At 38.9% G+C, this 21476-nt stretch overlaps 1 protein-coding gene across 14 annotated transcripts in view; it reads left to right on the forward strand.

Moving 5' to 3' along the window:
• The window catches only part of ERO1B (endoplasmic reticulum oxidoreductase 1 beta), a 67710-nt gene that overhangs the window by 18845 nt on the left and 27389 nt on the right, over positions 1-21476 (forward strand). For all 14 annotated transcript variants that reach the window (XM_059170381.1, XM_059170386.1, XM_059170390.1 and 11 more), the window contains 3 exons: positions 5678-5719; positions 6821-6903; positions 20504-20577. In XM_059170381.1, the coding sequence (XP_059026364.1) occupies positions 5678-5719; positions 6821-6903; positions 20504-20577 (199 nt within the window). The remainder of the gene's footprint in view (positions 1-5677; positions 5720-6820; positions 6904-20503; positions 20578-21476) is intronic.

Here is a 21476-nt window from a genome sequence, read left to right on the forward strand (position 1 = left end):
TTTCCTTAGTGATATACTTGGATTCCTTTCTCTTTATTCATTGCATATCTATTGCTGGTTTTGTTTTTCTTTATTTCTTTTCAGTGTAACAGAATTCATTGTTTATGTACCACTCCCAATGCTCCATGCAATAAGTGCCCTCTATAATACCCACCACCTGGCTCCCCCGACTTCCCACCCCCGACCCCTTCAAAACCCTCAGGTTGTTTTTCAGAGTCCATAGTCTCTCATGGTTCACCTCCCCTTCCAATTTCCCTCAACTCCCTTCTCCTCTCCATCTCCCCATGTCCTCCATGTTATTTGTTATTGCTGGTTTTTGATTTGTGGTTACCATTAGGCTTGTATATAACATCTTCTGCATATAGCAGTCTGTGCTAAGTAGATGGTCATTTAAGTTTGAACCCATTCTTTATTCCTTTCTGCTTAACATTTTGGACATATGGTGTCATATTTTATATCCTTTGTGAATCTCTTGACTGATATTTACAGATACACTTATTTTTACTGCTTTTATGTTTCCTACTTTTCCTAGTCTCACTTAAAGTTTTTTCTTTCCACTCAAAGAGTCCCCTTTAACGTATGGCTGGTGTAGTAGTCATAAACTCCATTAGTTTTTGTTTGTCTGAGAAACTCTTTATTTTTCCTTCTATTCTGAATGATAGGCTTGCTGGATAGAGTATCCTTGGCTGCAGATTTTTCTTTTCAGCACTTGAAATCTATCATGCCACTCTCTTCTGGCTTATAAATCTTCTGGTAAAAAAAAAAATCAGCTGATAGCTCTTTGGGGTTTCCCCTTGTATGTAACGGTGTTCTTTTTTCTTCCTGCTTAAAATTTTTTTTCTTCATCACTGCTTTTTGCCATTTTAACTACTATGTGTCTTGGTGTGGATCACCTTGGGTTGATTTTGTTGGGGAATCTCTCTGTCTCCTGGATCTCAGTATCTGTTTCCTTCCCCAGATTCAGGAAGTTTTAGCTATTATTTCTTCAAATAAAATTTCTGTTCTCTTCTTTTTCTACTTCTTCCAGGATCCCTGTAATTTGAATGTTATTACACTTAATGGAGTCACTGAGTTCCCTAAGTCTATTCTCATTTTGTATAACTTTTTTTTTCTCTCACATGCTCGGCTTGATTACTTTCCTTTACTCTGTCTTCCAGGTTGTTGATTCATTTGCCTGTTTCCTCTAACCTACTATTTATTCCATTTAGTGTATTTTTATTTTTATTTATTGTGTTCTTCATCTCTGATGTGTTCCTTTTTATTTCTGTGTTAAGGGTCTCCCTGATGTCCTCCATTCTTTTGTCAAGCCCAGTGAGTATGTTTATGATCATTACTTAAAATTTTCTATCAGCCATACTACTTAAATCCATTTCACTTTGGTCTGTTGCTGTGGTTTTGTCCTGTTCTTTCAATTGGGACATATTCCTTATCTCATTTTGTCTGTTTCTCTGTATCTGTTTCTCTGTGTTAGCGAAGTCAGCTCTGCGTCCTCCTCTTGAAGTTCATGGTCTTATGAACAAGATGTCCTGTAGTGCCCTGTGGTAGAGTTGTCCCCTATTCTGCAGGACCTGGCAGATACAGGGACTGTCTCCTGTGTGTGTTGCATATGTTCTGCTCTTGTGTCCTGGCCAGCTTTTCCTTTAGTCCAGTTGTCTAAGCCGGTCTCAGCTTGTTGTGGGCTGTGTTTGTTCCCCCGCTGGAGTGCTGCACATTTTAACAAGGTGTGTGCTGGTCTGTTTGTGAGATGAGATCTGTTTCCTGCACTGGTGGATGGAGGGCTGTGTGGGTGGGGTACCAGTTACAACAGGATGTGTCTTGAGCTTCTGCAAGGTCCACAGCTGCTCAGACTGAGGCCCTGCAAAAGGTGTGGGTCAGGAAAAGCTGCTGCTGGTGATGTTTACACTGGTCTTCCCTGGGAGGGCTCCAAAACCAGAACTGACACAAATGTGTCAAAAAGGGGACCTTACTAGGTATGGGTGGGTGGAGCTCAGTGTAACCAATTTATCTAGAAAGCATTGCATAGTGCTGGTTCCCACAGGTGCCTATGTGTTTATGTTGTGAGTGGGGATGTGGAGGTGAGGGAAATGGTGCCTGCCTCCTTTGTTCCTGGAGGGGTCTCCCTGTGATCCCTGCCTTTCAAGACATGCTCTGAGATTAGCAAGTCTCCCTCCCATATACCCTAGGTGTTTTTTCAAATTGCTGCTTCTATGTTGTAGCTACCTGGGCCTTTTGTCCTATCTTTTCCCCCTCCCCCTGCTGTCTGTTTTAAGGGCAGGAACTCTGCTTCCTAATGCCTTTCAGCTCTCCCAGAGTAGAGGTGCTGATTTTTAAAAATCCAAGCTTCAAGTCCCACTGGTTGTAGGAACTCCTGAAATTTGGAGCCTCTGGCTTTCAAAACCAAAAGTTTTGGGGATTGGTCTTCCCCGTGCATGTGGGATAGTCTGTTTCTCACCCTTCCCTGTACCTCCAGTTCTTGACTGCAGACGGCCAAAGCCTGTTTCGTTCCCCACTGCATCTCTACCCTTCCTACCCAATTCGATGTGGCCTCTTCTCTGCCTTTAGTTGCAGAGTTTGTTCTGCCAGTCTTTGGGTTGTTTTCTAGATTATTTGTGTGAAGTTTTTGTTTTCTAGTTGTATCCATAGGATGAGGTGAGCCTAGGGTCCTCCTACCCCATCATCTTCCCAGCCTCAATCCCAGCTGGTTTATTTCATTCTTGATTTAGTTATTAGTTTTATATTTTTCATTACTTCTAATAATTCTCTTCTGTGTTTGTTATGTGTTATTCATGACAATCATCTGTGATGCCTACCCCAGTATGTCTAAAAGGTTTATTGTTAAGATTTGCATAAGTCAAGTTATTGTATTTAGCATCAAACCTTTAGAAAAACTGCTAAAGGTTTTGATTTTAGCATATTATACTATACTAGTCAGAGGACACACTGTAGCCAGCAGTCACTTTTGGTTAGTATTCCTTCCACATTTTAAATTCAGGTTCGTTGCTGTTAGATTTGACTTAAGTTTTATAGTCTTCTCTCTTCTCCCTTCTGTTAGATGTACTAGCAAATACTAAAATAATAAAATGCTGGCAACAAGTAAAGTTTTAATCTATTAATCTTTTTATTGATTAGGGAAATATCTCTAATCATTATTTATATTCTTCCACCTGGCAGGAAGATATTTATTCTGAATATTTGGTTAAGTTTACCTAAGCTAAAATTTACCATGACACATGAAAAGATTTTAGTAGGTATTTTGCTATACCATAGAATCCGATGCTGGAAATCAGTCCCCTAGATTGATTAGAGGATCAACCTGTGATTTTCTGCTTTCAGATATGATTTTTTGTTTGTTTAAAATTGTGTCTGATGAACCAGTTATAATGATTTCTAGGTTTGCTTATTAAAGCCTGAAACTAATTTCTGGCTTTGTTGAAAAGAAAGCTGGACATAGGGATTTTCTTTTTTTTTTTTTTTAATTTTTAATTTTTAATTTTTTATAAACATATATTTTTATCTCCAGGGGTACAGGTCTGTGAATCACCAGGTTTACACACTTCACAGCACTCACCAAAGCACATACCCTCCCCAATGTCCATAATCCCACCCCCTTCTCCCAACCTCCCTCCCCAGCAACCCTCAGTTTGTTTTGTGAGATTAAGAGTCACTTATGGTTTGTCTCCCTCTCCCAATTCCATCTTGTTTCATTGATTCTTCTTCTACCCACTTAAGCCCCCATGTTGCATCACCACTTCCTCATATCAGGGAGATCATATGATAGTTGTCTTTCTCCGCTTGACTTATTTCGCTAAGTATGATACGCTCTAGTTCCATCCATGTTGTCACAAATGGCAAGATTTCATTTCTTTTGATGGCTGCATAGTATTCCATTGTGTATATATACCACATCTTCTTGATCCATTCATCTGTTGATGGACATCTAGGTTCTTTCCATAGTTGGGCTATTGTGGACATTGCTGCTATAAACATTCGGGTGCACGTGCCCCTTTGGATCACTACGTTTGTATCTTTAGGGTAAATACCCAGTAGTGCAATTGCTGGGTCATAGGGCAGTTCTATTTTCAACATTTTGAGGAACCTCCATGCTGTTTTCCAGAGTGGCTGCACCAGCTTGCATTCCCACCAACAGTGTAGGAGGGTTCCCCTTTCTCCGCATCCTCGCCAGCATCTGTCATTTCCTGACTTGTTGATTTTAGCCATTCTGACTGGTGTGAGGTGATATCGCATTGTGGTTTTGATTTGTATTTCCCTGATGCCCAGTGAGTGATATGGAGCACTTTTTCATGTGTCTGTTGGCCATCTGGATGTCTTCTTTGCAGAAATGTCTGTTCATGTCCTCTGCCCATTTCTTGATTGGATTATTCTTTGGGTGTTGAGTTTGCTAAGTTCTTTATAGATTTTGGACACTAGTCCTTTATCTGATATGTCGTTTGCAAATATCTTCTCCCATTCTGTCAGTTGTCTTTTGATTTTATTAACTGTTTCCTTTGCTTTGCAAAAGCTTTTGATCTTGATGAAATCCCAATAGTTCATTTTTGCCCTTGCTTCCCTTGCCTTTGGCGATGTTCCTAGGAAGATGTTGCTGCGGCTGAGGTCGAAGAGGTTGCTGCCTGTGTTCTCCTCAAGGATTTTGATGGATTCCTTTTGCACATTGAGGTCCTTCATCCATTTTGAGTCTATTTTCGTGTGTGGTGTAAGGAAATGGTCCAATTTCATTTTTCGGCATGTGGCTGTCCAATTTTCCCAGCACCACTTATTGAAGAGGCTGTCTTTTTTCCATTGGACATTCTTTCCTGCTTTGTCGAAGATTATTTGACCATAGAGTTGAGGGTCTATTTCTGGGCTCTCTATTCTGTTCCATTGATCTATGTGTCTGTTTTTGTGCCAGTACCATGCTGTCTTGATGATGACAGCTTTGTGACATAGGGATTTTCTGTTAGTAAACCCTGATTACCTAGATTGGTAAACCAAGGTCAATCCTGTGTACCAAGGAACTGGTTCTGTCAGTATTAATCCCAAACTGCCTTCACTTTAGATGTTAGTTTAGAGCAGCAATTAAGATTGAGCATAAAATTTTTCAAAGAACTTTGAAAATTTTTAAAGCTTCTCTTTCTGTGGTAGGAAAGTTTATGGAATAGTGATTTTTATCAGTTTTTTTAACCTAAAAATTATGTGAAATATTCCATACTGCATTACAGTTTAAATTATAGCTGATTTGGGCGTGTCTGGTTGGCTCAGTGGGTTAAGCCTCTGCCTTTGGCTCAGGTCATGAACTTAGGGTCCTGGGATGGACCCCCACATCGGGCTCTCTGCTCAGCGGGGAGCCTGCTTCTCCCTCTCTCTCTTGCTCTACCTGCCTCTCTACTTGTGATCTCTCTCTCTCTCTCTCTGTCAAATAAATAAATAAAATCTTTTTAAAAATTTTAGCTGATTTTGACACTGTTATTTTGTATATGTCATTCAGTTTGCTAAATTATGATTTACAAGTCCATAAATTGGTATTTTATTAGATAGTATGAAAACAATTTGAATGAATGTTCATTTTTTCATCATAGAATAAAATAGTCTCTGTATTTGAGCAGTGGCATTACTATTTGTGAAGAAATCTCAAGAAAAAAATGAAGATAACTTCCTAAATTTTTCTTGTTATTCTTTTAAGAGCAAAATTCCAGTCGGAATTAAAGCTGGGAGTTCTAATAAGGTGAGTCACTTTTCTTCCTTGAATATTTTTACTTTACATTGTGAAACTTACATTTCCTGCTTGACAGTGGTTGCAGAAGAGAACTGTTCTAGAATTAGTTGGCAGTGGGAACATTTTGCTCCATAGTCCCACCTTTTTAATTCTTGCCACAGGCAGAGAACTTGTATGTTTTTACAGTTAAATTACATAGATTCTTTTGAGATATATCAATTCTGTCTTCTGTAGAAGAACTATAGTAGCATAGTATAACTACAGTTTAGATGCCCTGTGTTTTATCATGCATGTATTTTTAGTCTTGTGTTCCAACTAGTCAACCTGTCATCTTCAGGATTATACTGTATAAGGTACACAGTTATGAAGGTATTTGGGGCATAGTACTTTTAAATGGCATTAAAATTTTTTTATTTTAAAAATATTTTTTCAGTTATTTTTTATTCTTCATTATGCTTTTGGAAATTTTGTCTCTGCTGATATATGTAGCTTTGTTAATTTTAATAGTTGTGTAGTACTCCATTGTATGAGTATCTCATTGGTTAGCTCTTCCTTTGCTGATGGGCATTTCAGTTGCTTGGAGTTTTTTGCTATTATCAACAGTGATGTATCAGTATTTTCATCCTTTGTCTCATTGTGTACACATGTAAGAGTAGACAGGTAGATATTTAGGTAGATATTTAGAAGTAAGGTTGCTGGGCCGTTGATTATGCCTATCTTAGCACGATGAGATAGTACCAACTACTTTCTAAAGTGGTTGTACTTCATTTTTAGTTTTGTTTTTTAGTGTTGCTCTGGATATGGTTTCAGTTTTACGACTGTTGGTTCAAGGGTTTATTCATTTTTATAGCTCTAGATAAATATTGTCAAATTACTTTCCCAAGAGGGTTTTCTTATTTTACATGATCACCAACATACCAGTGGTAATTGTTTTTAATGTCTTCTTTAGTTGGTGAGGATTTGTGACTCATTTTGATTTCCATTTCTTACATATGTGAGAGGTTTTGATAATAGGATATATCTGTGTCATCACTGACTGATTGCCAGTGGAACTTGAAATAGAGAGAAAGCTAATAGTTATTACTAAACTTACTATGTACTTCCTTTCAGTACTCAAAAGTGGCAAACGATACCAAAGAATTAGAAGACTGTGAGCAAGCTAATAAACTGGGAGCAATTAACAGCACGCTAAGGCAAGTTTAAAAAATATTCTCTTATTTAGTGTGTTTATATCAGAAATATTCTGTTTTTCTTGTGATTTTGATGAAACAGTAAAGTTTCAAGTCATTCTCTTTTTTTTTTTTTCAAGTCATTCTTAAGAAGTTATTCTTCATCCTAAATTTCTTGATTGCTTTGCTTCCTCCTCCTAGTGGATTTGTTCTTAAATTTCAAAAATATATCATCAATAGTGACTTTATCAAAATGTAAAAATACAGAAGAAAGATTGTTCTGCTAGCAGGACTTATGGATCCATTCTTCCTGGTTATTATAGTAAAAGGAACTTGAACTTCTAAGTCTTTGGTAAATAGTAATTCAATCTGTGTGTTATATTTTGAACAGTTAAAGTTTTGATTACCATGACTATTGAGTTTCATAGATTTTTTTTCTGTTGACTTTTCCTTATTTTCTCTAAGTAAAACCTGCTTGTGAAGGCCAACATGATTTGTGAGTGGTCTCAGATTATGCACTATGAAATGACTGAACATATCTATAATTGAGAGTAGGGAATGGATTATTACTAATCTTTTTAATTTCCCTATTTGCTTAGGTTGGCATTTGTGTACTATAATTGTTAGACTTAATAAAGTTATCAGTCATTATTTATTGAAAAATTTTAATATAGAAAACTAGAGAAGATAATATAAGATAACATAATAAGATAATAAAATAAATACATTTTATTTTATTTATTTTTTTATTTAGTGACTAGATATTAACTTTTTCTACTATGTTTTTAAAAAGAGAGAAATGTAGATAAATTTGAAATCCCCTATGCCCTATATCCCAATTCTATTTTCTTTCCTTCTTAGAGGTAACTACTGTCATGAATCCATCTATGGTTTTGTTTTTATTATATATATAAAATGATGGTTATTTTACATATGATTTTATTTTTTCCTTATATAAAATAATACTGAATTTAACATCCAAATTTATTTTTACACTGTACATATTGCGTTCTAGATCTATGTTAAAACATGGGAGATTTGTCTCATTATTTCAGCTGATGAATGGTTTTTATTAGATGACTATTACCTATTTTACTTAGCTGTTCCTCTACTGATAGACATTTGAATTATTCAGATTTCTTACTTCTAACAAATTATGTGACCTTGAGTGCCTTGATAATTTTTTTGGCATACAGTAGGAAATTTGGCATGCAGTAGGGAGATTGCTGAACCTTATGATGCCCCCATGTACCTGTTCTTGATATTGCCTGAGGGCTTTCCAAAGTGCTTGTAGGACTGTGTACTGCCTCTGGGGCTGAGAACTGGTTTTGGTCTCCGCATCCTTGCCAGAAATTAATAATGTTTGCAGATGAAATAGCATCTCATTTTTGTTTAATTTGTATTTTGTTGATTATTAGTAACTTTGAGTGTTTTTTAATCTGTTTATTGCATATTAGTGTTTCTTAATGAATGCCTACACTATATGTCAAGCACTGTTCTAGAGTAGTATTAAGCATATAGTGTGGACATGACAAATTCTTTTTCTCATGAAGCTTAATCCTCTTTGGAGATCTGCAGTAAAAAAGTAAAATATATAAGAAGTAAGTAAAGTGGTGATGAGTGCCTGGGAGAAAGATAAAGCAGACAAGAATGACAGAGGGCTAGGAGTGGTGTGGATGGGGATGGGGAAGTGGCACTGTTTTAGATTGGGTGGTGAAAGAAAGCCACAGCAATAATGGTACAGTTGAACAAAGTGCGTATAAAGGCACAAGTCGTAAGTCATAGTATGGCTGCCTGAGGGAGAAGTATTCTAGGCATGTATAATTGTTAGTAAAAAGGACCTGTGACAGGAGGGTGCCTAGATGATTTGAAGACTCCCAAGAAGGCCAGTGTGGCTAGAGTATAGTGGTCAAGGGCAAAGTAGTAGAAGACTGAGTCAGAAGATGCTACGGGTGGTGGTGGGGTGGGGTGGAGGGCTTGAAGACAGCTACGAATGCTGCTTTTAAACTGAGTGGAATGGAAAGTCGCTGGAGAACTGGAGAGAATGCTTTGAGGCAGCCGGGTGCTATGTTATATGCTTATTGTACTAATCCAGGTAAGACAGAATGGTAATAGCTGTAGAAATGATGAGAAGTGGTCAGATTCTGGACAGATTTTGAAGAGCGAGCTGACAGGATTTGCTGAGGGATTTGAAGTGGGGTATGGAAAAAGATAGGAGCTATAAATGACTACAGGATTGGGAAGTAGAGGCCTCTGCTCCAGTAGCGGCCTAGAGAGCAACAGCGAGCAGATCGCTCAGCTTTCCCACTTGTTGCCACCTTCTGTGGAGCCTCCGCCTCCTCTGCTACGCCCCCGGCTTCCTCCTCTCCAGGCTGCGGTTAACCCGTACGCCCACTGGGCTGCACAGTGGTGACCCCAGCATCATGATGAGTGATGATAAACCAGGTGATCACCTAGACTTATTCTGTATACTTCAATCATTATGCTGAGGATTTGGAAAAGGTGTTTATTCATCATGGAATTATGGACAGGACCGAGCAGCTTACTCAAGATGTGATGAAGACATGGGAGGTCGTCACATTGTAGCCCTCTGTGTGCTCGAGGGAGGCTATAAATTCTTTGCTGACCTGCTGGATTGTATCAAAGCACTGAACAGAAATTGTGATGGATCCATTCCCATTACTGTAGATTTCATCAGACTGAAGAACTACTATAATGACCAGTCAACAGGGAACATCAAAGTAAATGATGGAGATGATCTCTCAACTTTTTTTTTTTAAAGATTTTATTTATTTATTTATTTGTTAGAGAAAGAGAGAGAGAGAGAAAACGGGCAGGTAGAGTGGCTGGCAGAGGCAGAGAGAGAAACAGGCTCCTGGCTGAGCAAGGAACCCAACACGGGACTTGATCCCAGGATCCTGGAATCATGACCTGAGCCAAAAGCAGTGGCTTAACTGATTGAGCCACCCAGGCATCCTGATCTCTCAACTTTGACTGGAAAGGATGTCTTGATTATTGAGGATAAACTGACACTGGCAAAACAATGCAAACCTTGCTTTCATTGGTCAAGGAGCATAATCCAAAGATCGTCGAGGTTGGAAGCTTGCTGGTAAAGAGGACCCCTTGAAGTGTTGGCTATAAATCAGACTTTGTTGGATTTGAAATCCAGACAAGTTTATTGTAGGATATGCCCTTGACTATAATGACTACTTCAGGGATTTGAATCATGTTTGTGTCATTAGTGAAACTGGAAAAGGAAAGTACAAAGCCTAAGATGAGAGTTCATGTTGAGTTTGGAAGCATCTGGAGTCCCATTGAAGTTATCAGTAGAATGTTCTAGGTCTGTGGCCATCTGCTTCGTAGAGCTTTATTAAAGAATTTTTTTAAAATATTTTATTTATTTATTTGACAGATCACACAAGTAGGCAGAGAGGCAGGCAGAGAGAGCGAGAGAGAAGGAAGCAGGCTCCCCGCACAGCAGAGAGCCCAATGTGGGGCTCGATCCCAGGACCCTGAGACCATGACCCGAGCCGAAGGCAGAGGCCCCAACCCACTGAGCCACCCAGGCGCCCCTTAGTAGAGCTTTATTGAATGTATCCTCTCAAAATTTTATCCACTTAGTATTTTAGAAATGTCCATTGCTGCATTCCTGAAGTCTTTATTCGCAGTACGAGCCTATAGACTGTTCCTCTTTGAGTGGAGTGTTGTTTGACTTGTGAATGAATAATAATCTCTTAAACCACACCACTGTTGAATGAAAATACTGAAATTGTATTTGTAAGAAACATTTAAAGAGAAGATATATTAGTTTTTTAATTGGTATTTTAATTTTTATATATTCAAGAAAGAACAGAAGTGATTGACTATTGTTAACTCTATACCACTGTGTGTTTAGAAGAGTAAGGAGCAGTGAGTTTTTGTATCAGAGACAGCATCTACAGTATTGTTCTGTTGGGTAAATCATATGTCTTGGAATTATTTTACTGTCTCAGTAGAATTAACTGTTTTCTTGTGCTTAGTCACATGATTTCCAGGGAATCTGTGTCAACAGTTCCTTTTAAATACAAATCAATATTCCAAAAAACGTAAAAAAAAAAAAAAAAAAAAAAAAGATTTGGAACTAGAAAACTAGGAGTTGCCGTTTACTGAACTGGGGCTACTTGCAGGAGGAACAAGTTTGATGGAAAATTATAGTTCAGTCTTGGACTTGCTGCATTTTAACTGCCTATGAGACATCTGTTGGAGATGTCCAGCAGGTAGTTAGATCCACAAGTCTCAATTTCAGGAGAGAGATAAAATGTGGGAGTCATGTGTGAATATATGGCACTTTAAAACCATATGACATTACCCAGGGAAGAATATAACTAGAGAAGTTATCCAGGGATTGGGACTTAAGTCACTGTAGAATTTTAAGGTAAAGTGCCTTTTTATATTCTTTGCTGTTGTTTCTCCATGGTGAAACAACATGGGATTGGCGTGGGGTGTGGAGGTGGGATAGTATGTACTTTTAAAATATTATAATTTGGGGGCACCTGAGTGGTTCAGTGGGTTAAGCCTCTGCCTTCAGCTCAGGTCATGATCTCAGGTCCTGGGATGGAGCCCTGCTTTGGGCTCTCTGCTCAGCAGGGAGCCTGCTCCCCCCCCCCTCTGCCAGACTCTCTGCCTACTTGTGATCTCTCTCTCTCTGTCAAAAGAATTTAAAAAAATATATTATTTGTAGGCATTCCTCATACAATCTGATCATAATTCTTTGGCTATATGCATTGTTAGGGCTTGTCTCTTAATTTTGCTTATAGATATTTTGTTGAACAGAGTTATTTTTAAATTTTTAAATCCAAGTATAACAGAAATAACAATAAAGTATACAAATGTTAAGCATAAAGGTGAGTTTAATTTTACAAAGCGAATCCAGCTCTGCAACAACTATCCAAAACAATGTACTTGCTGCCCTGAAGATTGCTGTGTGTAATTTTCTGGTCATTACCACTGTCCAAAGTTAACCATGATTTTGAATTACAGTAGCAGAAGTTAATTTTGCCTATTTTTTTAAAGATTTTATTTATTTATTTATTTGACAGAGAGAAATCACAAGTAGATGGAGAGGCAGGCAGAGAGAGAGAGAGGGAAGCAGGCTCCCCGCTGAGCAGAGAGCCCGATGTGGGACTCAATCTCAGGACCCCGAGATTATGACCTGAGCCGAAGGCAGCGGCTTAACCCACTGAGCCACCCAGGCGCCCCAATTTTGCCTATTTTTATAAAATAATATGGAATGTATTTTTTGTGTCTGACTTATTAAGTGTCATGTTGTGAGAGTCATCCATGTTCTTGGACTTAGTAGTATCATTTAATTCTTTTTTTCATTGGTTTCCATAGTTAAGACTGCACCAAAATGTTCCCATCCTATCATTGATAGTTGGAGTTTTCCACTTCACAGCCATTCCAAAAAATATAGTGGCGGACATTTGGTGTTTGCATTTGGTGTGCATCTGTGTAGAATATACCTAGAGGTGAAATTAAGTAATACTGCTGAGACATTTTCCAAAATGACTCCTAAAATACATTGCTACTGGTAGTGTATGAGAGTTCCTCATTCCACAACTTCTCCAGCAGTTGGTACTATAACTTTTAAACAGCCTTACTGAAATTTAATTGACATGCAGTATACTGTACCTATTTAAATATGCCTTTTGGTGTTTTGATGAGTGTGTACACATGAAAATCAGTTTAATCAAGATAGTTATTTTGTCTACCACCCTGAGAAGTTTTCTCCTGCTCTTTGGAAATCGCTCTGGTCCTTTCCTTCCTGCCTCTGCATTGCCCACTTCGAAGGCCACTGGATTTAACCCAGCACCATCTTGACAGGAAGTCCCTGGTAAAGACTAGGAAGTTGTGACATAAGTAGCTTGGCATCCATCTTCAAACTGACTTTTAGAAAAGCTGGACTACGGGGAGGAGTCAAGATGGCGGAGAAGTAGCAAGCTGAGACTGCTTCAGCTAGCCGGAGATCAGCTAGATAGCTTATCTAAAGATTGCAAACACCTGAAAATCCATCGGCAGATCGAAGAGAAGAAGAACAGCAATTCTGGAAACAGAAAAACAACCACTTTCTGAAAGGTAGGACCGGCGGAGAAGTGAATCCAAAGCGACGGGAAGATAGACCCCGGGGGGAGGGGCCGGCTCCCGGCAAGCGGCGGAGCAACCGCGCACAAAATCAGGACTTTTAAAAGTCTGTTCCGCTGAGGGACATCGCTCCAGAGGCTAAACCGGGGCGAAGCCCACGCGGGGTCAGCGTGGCCTCAGGTCCCGCAGGGTCACAGAAGGATCGGGGGTGTCTGAGTGTCGCAGAGCTTGCGGGTATTGGAACGGGAAAGCCGGCTACAGAGACAGAGCCGACAGTAAGCTCGCAGCTCCGTGTTACCTTGAACCGGTCGCAGGCTTGGTGAGCTCGGAGCGCGGCCGGAGGTCAGGCAGACGGGAGTAACTGGGCGCTGTTCTCTGAGGGCGCACTGAGGAGTGGGGCCCTGGGCTCTCGGCTCCTCCGGGCCGGAGACCAGGAGGCCGCCATTTGTATTCCCGTCCTCCGGAACTCTACGGAAAGCGCTCAGGGAACAAAAACTCCTGAAAGCAAACCCGAGCGGATTACTCACCCCGGCCCCGGGTAAGGGCGGTGTAATTTCGCCTGGGGCAAAGACACTTGAGAATCACTACAACAGGCCCCTCCCCCAGAAGATCAACAAGAAATCCAGCCGAGACCAAGTTCACCTACCAAGGAGTGCGGTTTCAATACCAAGGAGAGCAGCAGAATTCCAGAGGAGGAGAAAGCCAAGCACGGAACTCATGGCTTTTTTCCTGTGATTTTTTTTAGTCTTGCAGTTAATTTAATTTTTTCTTTTTCATTTTTTTTTTTTTTTTCTCGCCTTCGGGTAAAATTTTTTTTTTTTTTTAACTGTTACCTTTTTCTTTTTTAACGATTTTTTACTAGTTTATCTAATATATATATATATATATTTTTACATTTTTCTTAGGTGTTTTCTTTTTTAAAAAAATTCTTTTCTTTTCTTTTCTTTTTTTTTTTTTTTTTTTTTTCTTTTTTCTTTCTTCCTTTTTGAACCTCTTTTTATCCCCTTTCTCCCCACTCACGATTTTGGATCTCTTCTAATTTGGCTAAAGCATATTTTCCGGGGGTTGTTGCCACCCTTTTAGTATTTTACTTGCCCCTTCATTTACTCTTTTCTGGACAAAATGACAAGACGTAAAAATTCAACACAAAAAAAAGAACAAGAGGCAGTACCGAAGGCTAGGGACCTAATCAATACAGACATCGGTAATATGTCAGATCTAGAGTTCAGAATGACAATTCTCAAGGTTCTAGCCGGGCTCGAAAAAGGCATGGAAGATATTAGAGAAACCCTCTCGAGAGATATAAAAGCCCTTTCTGGAGAAATAAAAGAACTAAAATCTAACCAAGTTGAAATCAAAAAAGCTATTAATGAGGTGCAATCAAAAATGGAGGCTCTCACTGCTAGGATAAATGAGGCAGAAGAAAGAATTAGTGATATAGAAGACCAAATGACAGAGAATAAAGAAGCTGAGCAAAAGAGGGACAAACAGCTACTGGACCACGAGGGGAGAATTCGAGAGATAAGTGACACCATAAGACGAAACAACATTAGAATAATTGGGATTCCAGAAGAAGAAGAAAGTGAGAGGGGAGCAGAAGGTATACTGGAGAGAATTATTGGGGAGAATTTCCCCAATATGGCAAAGGGAACGAGCATCAAAATTCAGGAGGTTCAGAGAATGCCCCTCAAAATCAATAAGAATAGGCCCACACCCCGTCACCTAATAGTAAAATTTACAAGTCTCAATGACAAAGAGAAAATCCTGAAAGCAGCCCGGGAAAAGAAGTCTGTAACATACAATGGTAAAAATATTAGATTGGCAGCTGACTTATCCACAGAGACCTGGCAGGCCAGAAAGAGCTGGCATGATATTTTCAGAGCACTAAACGAGAAAAACATGCAGCCAAGAATACTATATCCAGCTAGGCTATCATTGAAAATAGAAGGAGAGATTAAAAGCTTCCAGGACAAACAACAACTGAAAGAATTTGCAAATACCAAACCAGCTCTACAGGAAATATTGAAAGGGGTCCTCTAAGCAAAGAGAGAGCCTACAAGTGGTAGATCAGAAAGGAACAGAGACCATATACAGTAACAGTCACCTTACAGGCAATACAATGGCACTAAATTCATATCTCTCAATAGTTACCCTGAATGTGAATGGCCTAAATGCCCCTGTCAAAAGACACAGGGTATCAGAATGGATAAAAAAACAAAACCCATCTATATGTTGCCTCCAAGAAACACATTTTAAGCCCGAAGACACCTCCAGATTTAAAGTGAGGGGGTGGAAAAGAATTTACCATGCTAATGGACATCAGAAGAAAGCAGGAGTGGCAATCTTTATATCAGATCAATTAGATTTTAAGCCAAAGACTGTAATAAGAGATGAGGAAGGACACTATATCATACTCAAAGGGTCTGTCCAACAAGAAGATTTAACAATTTTAAATATCTATGCCCCCAACGTGGGAGCAGCCAACTATATAAACCAATTAATAACAAAATCAAAGAAACACATCAACAACAATACAATAATAGTAGGGGACTTTAACACTCCCCTCACTGAAATGGACAGGTCATCCAAGAAAAAGATCAGCAAGGAAATAAAGGCCTTAAACGACACACTGGACCAGATGGACATCACAGATATATTCAGAATATTTCATCCCAAAGCAACAGAATACACATTCTTCTCTAGTGCACATGGAACATTCTCCAGAATAGATCACATCCTCGGTCCTAAATCAGGACTCAACCGGTATCAAAAGATTGGGATCATTCCCTGCATATTTTCAGACCACAATGCTCTAAAGCTAGAACTCAACCACAAAAGGAAGTTTGGAAAGAACCCAAATACATGGAGACTAAACAGTATCCTTCTAAAGAATGAATGGGTCAACCGGGAAATTAAAGAAGAATTGAAAAAAATCATGGAAACAAATGATAATGAAAATACAACGGTTCAAAATCTGTGGGACACAACAAAGGCAGTCCTGAGAGGAAAATATATAGCGGTACAAGCCTTTCTCAAGAAACAAGAAAGGTCTCAGGTACACAACCTAACCCTACACCTAAAGGAGCTGGAGAAAGAACAAGAAAGAAACCCTAAGCCCAGCAGGAGAAGAGAAATCATAAAGATCAGAGCAGAAATCAATGAAATAGAAACCAAAAAAACAATAGAACAAATCAACGAAACTAGGAGCTGGTTCTTTGAAAGAATTAATAAAATTGATAAACCCCTGGCCCGACTTATCAAAAAGAAAAGAGAAAGGACCCAAATAAATAAAATCATGAATGAAAGAGGAGAGATCACAACTAACACCAAGGAAATACAAACTATTATAAGAACATACTATGAGCAACTCTACGGCAATAAATTTGACAATCTGGAAGAAATGGATGCATTCCTAGAAACATATAAACTACCACAACTGAACCATGAAGAAATAGAAAGCCTGAACAGACCCATAACCAGTAAGGAGATTGAAACAGTCATTAAAAATCTCCAAACAAACAAAAGCCCAGGGCCAGACGGCTTCCCGGGGGAATTCTACCAAACATTTAAAGAAGAACTAATTCCTATTCTCCTGAAACTGTTCCAAAAAATAGAAATGGAAGGAAAACTTCCAAACTCATTTTATGAGGCCAGCATCACCTTGATCCCAAAACCAGACAAGGATCCCACCAAAAAAGAGAGTTATAGACCGATATCCTTGATGAACACAGATGCGAAAATACTCAACAAAATACTAGCCAATCGGATTCAACAGTACATTAAAAAGATTATTCACCACGACCAAGTGGGATTTATTCCAGGGCTGCAAGGTTGGTTCAACATCCGCAAATCAGTCAATGTGATACAACACATCAATAAAAGTAAGAACAAGAACCATATGATACTCTCAATAGATGCTGAAAAAGCATTTGACAAAGTACAACATCCCTTCCTGATCAAAACTCTTCAAAGTGTAGGGATAGAGGGCACATACCTCAATATCATCAAAGCCATCTATGAAAAACCCACCGCAAATATCATTCTCAATGGAGAAAAACTGAAAGCTTTTCCGCTAAGGTCAGGAACACGGCAGGGATGTCCATTATCACCACTGCTATTCAACATCGTACTAGAGGTCCTAGCCTCAGCAATCAGACAACAGAAGGAAATTAAAGGCATCCAAATTGGCAAAGAAGAAGTCAAATTATCACTCTTCGCAGATGATATGATACTATATGTGGAAAACCCAAAAGACTCCACTCCAAAACTGCTAGAACTTATACAGGAATTCAGTAAAGTGTCAGGATATAAAATCAATGCACAGAAATCAGTTGCATTTCTCTACACCAACAGCAAGACAGAAGAAAGAGATATTAAGGAGTCAGTCCCATTTACAATTGCATCCAAAACCATAAGATACCTAGGAATAAACCTAACCAAAGAGGCACAGAATCTATACTCAGAAAACTATAAAGTACTCATGAAAGAAATTGAGGAAGACACAAACAAATGGAAAAATGTTCCATGCTCCTGGATTGGAAGAATAAATATTGTGAAAATGTCTATGCTACCTAAAGCAATCTACACATTTAATGCAATTCCTATCAAAGTACCATCCATCTTTTTCAAAGAAATGGAACAAATAATTCTAAAATTTATATGGAACCAGAAAAGACCTCGAATAGCCAAAGGGATATTGAAAAAGAAATCCAACGTTGGTGGCATCACAATTCCGGACTTCAAGCTCTATTACAAAGCTGTCATCATCAAGACAGCATGGTACTGGCACAAAAACAGACACATAGATCAATGGAACAGAATAGAGAGCCCAGAAATAGACCCTCAACTCTATGGTCAACTAATCTTCGACAAAGCAGGAAAGACTGTCCAATGGAAAAAAGACAGCCTTTTCAATAAATGGTGCTGGGAAAATTGGACAGCCACATGCAGAAAAATGAAATTGGACCATTTCCTTACACCACACACAAAAATAGACTCAAAATGGATGAAGGACCTCAATGTACGAAAGGAGTCCATCAAAATCCTTGAGGAGAACACGGGCAGCAACCTCTTCGACCTCTGCCGCAGCAACATCTTCCTAGGAACAACGCAAAAGGCAAGGGAAGCAAGGGAAAAAATGAACTACTGGGATTTCATCAAGATCAAAAGCTTTTGCACAGCAAAGGAAACAGTTAACAAAATCAAAAGACAACTGACAGAATGGGAGAAGATATTTGCAAACGACATATCAGATAAAGGACTAGTGTCCAGAATCTATAAAGAACTTAGCAAACTCAACACCCAAAGAACAAATAATCCAATCAAGAAATGGGCAGAAGACATGAACAGACATTTCTGCAAAGAAGACATCCAGATGACGAACAGACACATGAAAAAGTGCTCCATATCACTCGGCATCAGGGAAATACAAATCAAAACCACAATGAGATATCACCTCACACCAGTCAGAATGGCTAAAATCAACAAGTCAGGAAATGACAGATGCTGGCGAGGATGCGGAGAAAGGGGAACCCTCCTACACTGTTGGTGGGAATGCAAGCTGGTGCAGCCACTCTGGAAAACAGCATGGAGGTTCCTCAAAATGTTGAAAATAGAACTGCCCTATGACCCAGCAATTGCACTATTGGGTATTTACCCTAAAGATACAAATGTAGTGATCCAAAGGGACACATGCACCCGAATGTTTATAGCAGCTATGTCCACAATAGCCAAACTATGGAAAGAACCTAGATGTCCATCAACAGATGAATGGATCAAGAAGATGTGGTATATATACACGATGGAATACTATGCAGCCATCAAAAGAAATGAAATCTTGCCATTTGCAACAACGTGGATGGAACTAGAGCGTATCATGCTTAGCGAAATAAGTCAAGCAGAGAAAGACAACTATCATATGATCTCCCTGATATGAGGAAGTGGTGATGCAACATGGAGGCTTAAGTGGGTAGAAGAATAAATGAAACAAGATGGGATTGGGAGGGAGACAAACCATAAGTGACTCTTAATCTCACAAAACAAACTGAGGGTTGCCGGGGGGAGGGGGTTGGGGAGAAGGGGGTGGGATTATGGACATTGGGGAGGGTATGTGATTTGGTGAGTGCTGTGAAGTGTGTAAACCTGGTGATTCACAGACCTGGGGATAAAAATATATGTATATAAAAAATAAAATAAAATAAAAAAAAAAAAAAAAAAAAAAAAAAGAAAAGCTGGACTACTTCCCTTCAACCCACTTATAAGCCAGACCGAGCCAGCTCTGTTAGCATTAGATTAGCCTTCGCCATCTTTTCTGCTGCCGTGGCTTTCAGGCCATCTTAGCCTTAACTAGAACTTGCCTTCTTGCTTTATCTCATCCTGTATTCCAGCTGAGTCAACTATGATACAAGTATTTCCATTAACTTGTATTATTAAGTTAATTGAATATTCCCATAGGAATATGAATTAAATTGGAATTAAATGTGAATGTGAATTAAATTGTCACAAGGCAGAGAGAGAGAGGAGGAAGCAGGCTCCCTGCTGAGCAGAGAGCCCGATGCGGGGCTCGATCCCAGGACGCTAAGATTATGACCTGAGCCGAAGGCAGAGGCTTTAACCCACTGAGCCACCCAGGCGCCCCGGCAACATTTATTGATAGTGGATTTTGTGCAGCCAGCCTTATGTGGACTTCTAATGGTTATGTCACGTAGCGGTTTCTCAAATACAAAATAAATTCTTGACTATGACAGTAACATATTTAGGAACTATGTGATTTGTACTTGGTACACAAATAATTTTTTTACCTTGTTTTTTTCCTGTTGTATAGTAAATAAAGAAGAAGGATGATAGCTCTCTTACAGATGTTGCTGTTATATATTTAAGACAGAGACGATCTGAATATAGGTTAAAGTGAATATAGGTCAGAATTTATTTGAATGACTATAATTGTTCCAAGATCTCCAAGTAGAGATCTTGATCTTATATTTTATTAAACGTGAGGTAGTATGGAAAGTGAATGATATGCCATGATTAAAGTGACATTGGTGCTACCAGTGAATACCATGTAGGAAGGGAGCTCCTAGAAATGCAGTTTTGGTATTTTTGTCCTATAAATACAGAAGCAGTTTAAGTTAAAGGAATTATGAATGTAAATTTATTTCCTACTTTAGAAAAAAATGATTGCTATTTCTAAGTCAGTCAAAAAGGCTAGGTTGACTTTTGTATTTAACTACATCTCCTATATTTTTGTAAATTAATTTTCTAGTAAAAACTATTATTGAAATAGGGCTCATAGTTTTAGCATAGTTAAATAGAAATACTTCATGGAAGTTAATATCTATATTTTTCAGGTAACTTGTTTATCATTCCTTCAGTAACCACTAATTGAACAATGAAACTAAATTAAAGACATGATCTCAGATTATGTTTTTAATTATATAAGATACAGTGTAACATTTTCCATTCCCAATTTAAATCATTTTTCTTTTTTATTCCCTCTTTCTCCTAGTAATCAAAGCAAAGAAGCGTTCATTGACTGGGCGAGATATGATGATTCACAGGATCACTTTTGTGAACTTGATGGTAATAAACTATTGTAATGAAGTTATTTTAACCTTAATCCTTTTATAAGAAATGGAAATCAGTTAAAATATAATCAGTTATACCTTGAATACACTGGGTATTGCTGAGTGGATCTTACTATTCATAATGGCATTTATTGAGAGCTTATGTTCTAGCCATGTGCTGAGTGCCTTAAGTACATTATTGCTAATCTTTATAGTTACCTGCATAACTGTGTATTATTTCATGTCCTGCGAAACTGAGTCTCAAGAAGACTAGCTTGCCCAGGATCACACAGTAACAAGAGGCTGAGACAGGATTTAATCCCAGATCTGACTGGATCCCATACGTATATTTTTCCCATCATGACACATCATTTCCTATGGACCTCTGTTTCAAGCCACTCAGTTTAGGTCCATGAACATATAAACATGTTCACATTGGAATTTTCTGGAGGTCCCAACAAACATAAAGACACCTTGCAATATTGGGGAGGACTCTAATTTGACTTCCCCACAAGCCTTTTCCCAAGAGTCCCCTGGAATAGTGTGAAGAGAGGGCGCTGTTCAGCAGTAACTACCATGACTCTTAATTTTGATCTAAGGAGAATATTCCCAAGAATTGTGCCGAGTAAACTTAAATCATTCACTTGGCCTCTCTTCACTTTTTACCTTGATATCATAGTTGGTGGAGAATAATTTGGGGTTCAGGCATGCATGGCTGGAGGCAGCAGGAGTTCCTCAGAACTGGGAAAGCATTCAAGTAGTCATAGAGCTTCCTAGAGGGTTTTAGGGGATCCATCTGCAGAATTGTGCTCATCCTCCAGTCTGCCATGCAGCAAGTTAGAGTGAGCTGCTACAATAGCACAGCAGATTGAGAGGTTGCCAGGAGGTGCCGTGTTATCACCATGGCTTATAGGG

The sequence above is a fragment of the Mustela lutreola genome, chromosome 4 (assembly GCF_030435805.1).
Source record: "Mustela lutreola isolate mMusLut2 chromosome 4, mMusLut2.pri, whole genome shotgun sequence".
Taxonomy (NCBI): Eukaryota; Metazoa; Chordata; class Mammalia; order Carnivora; family Mustelidae; genus Mustela; species Mustela lutreola.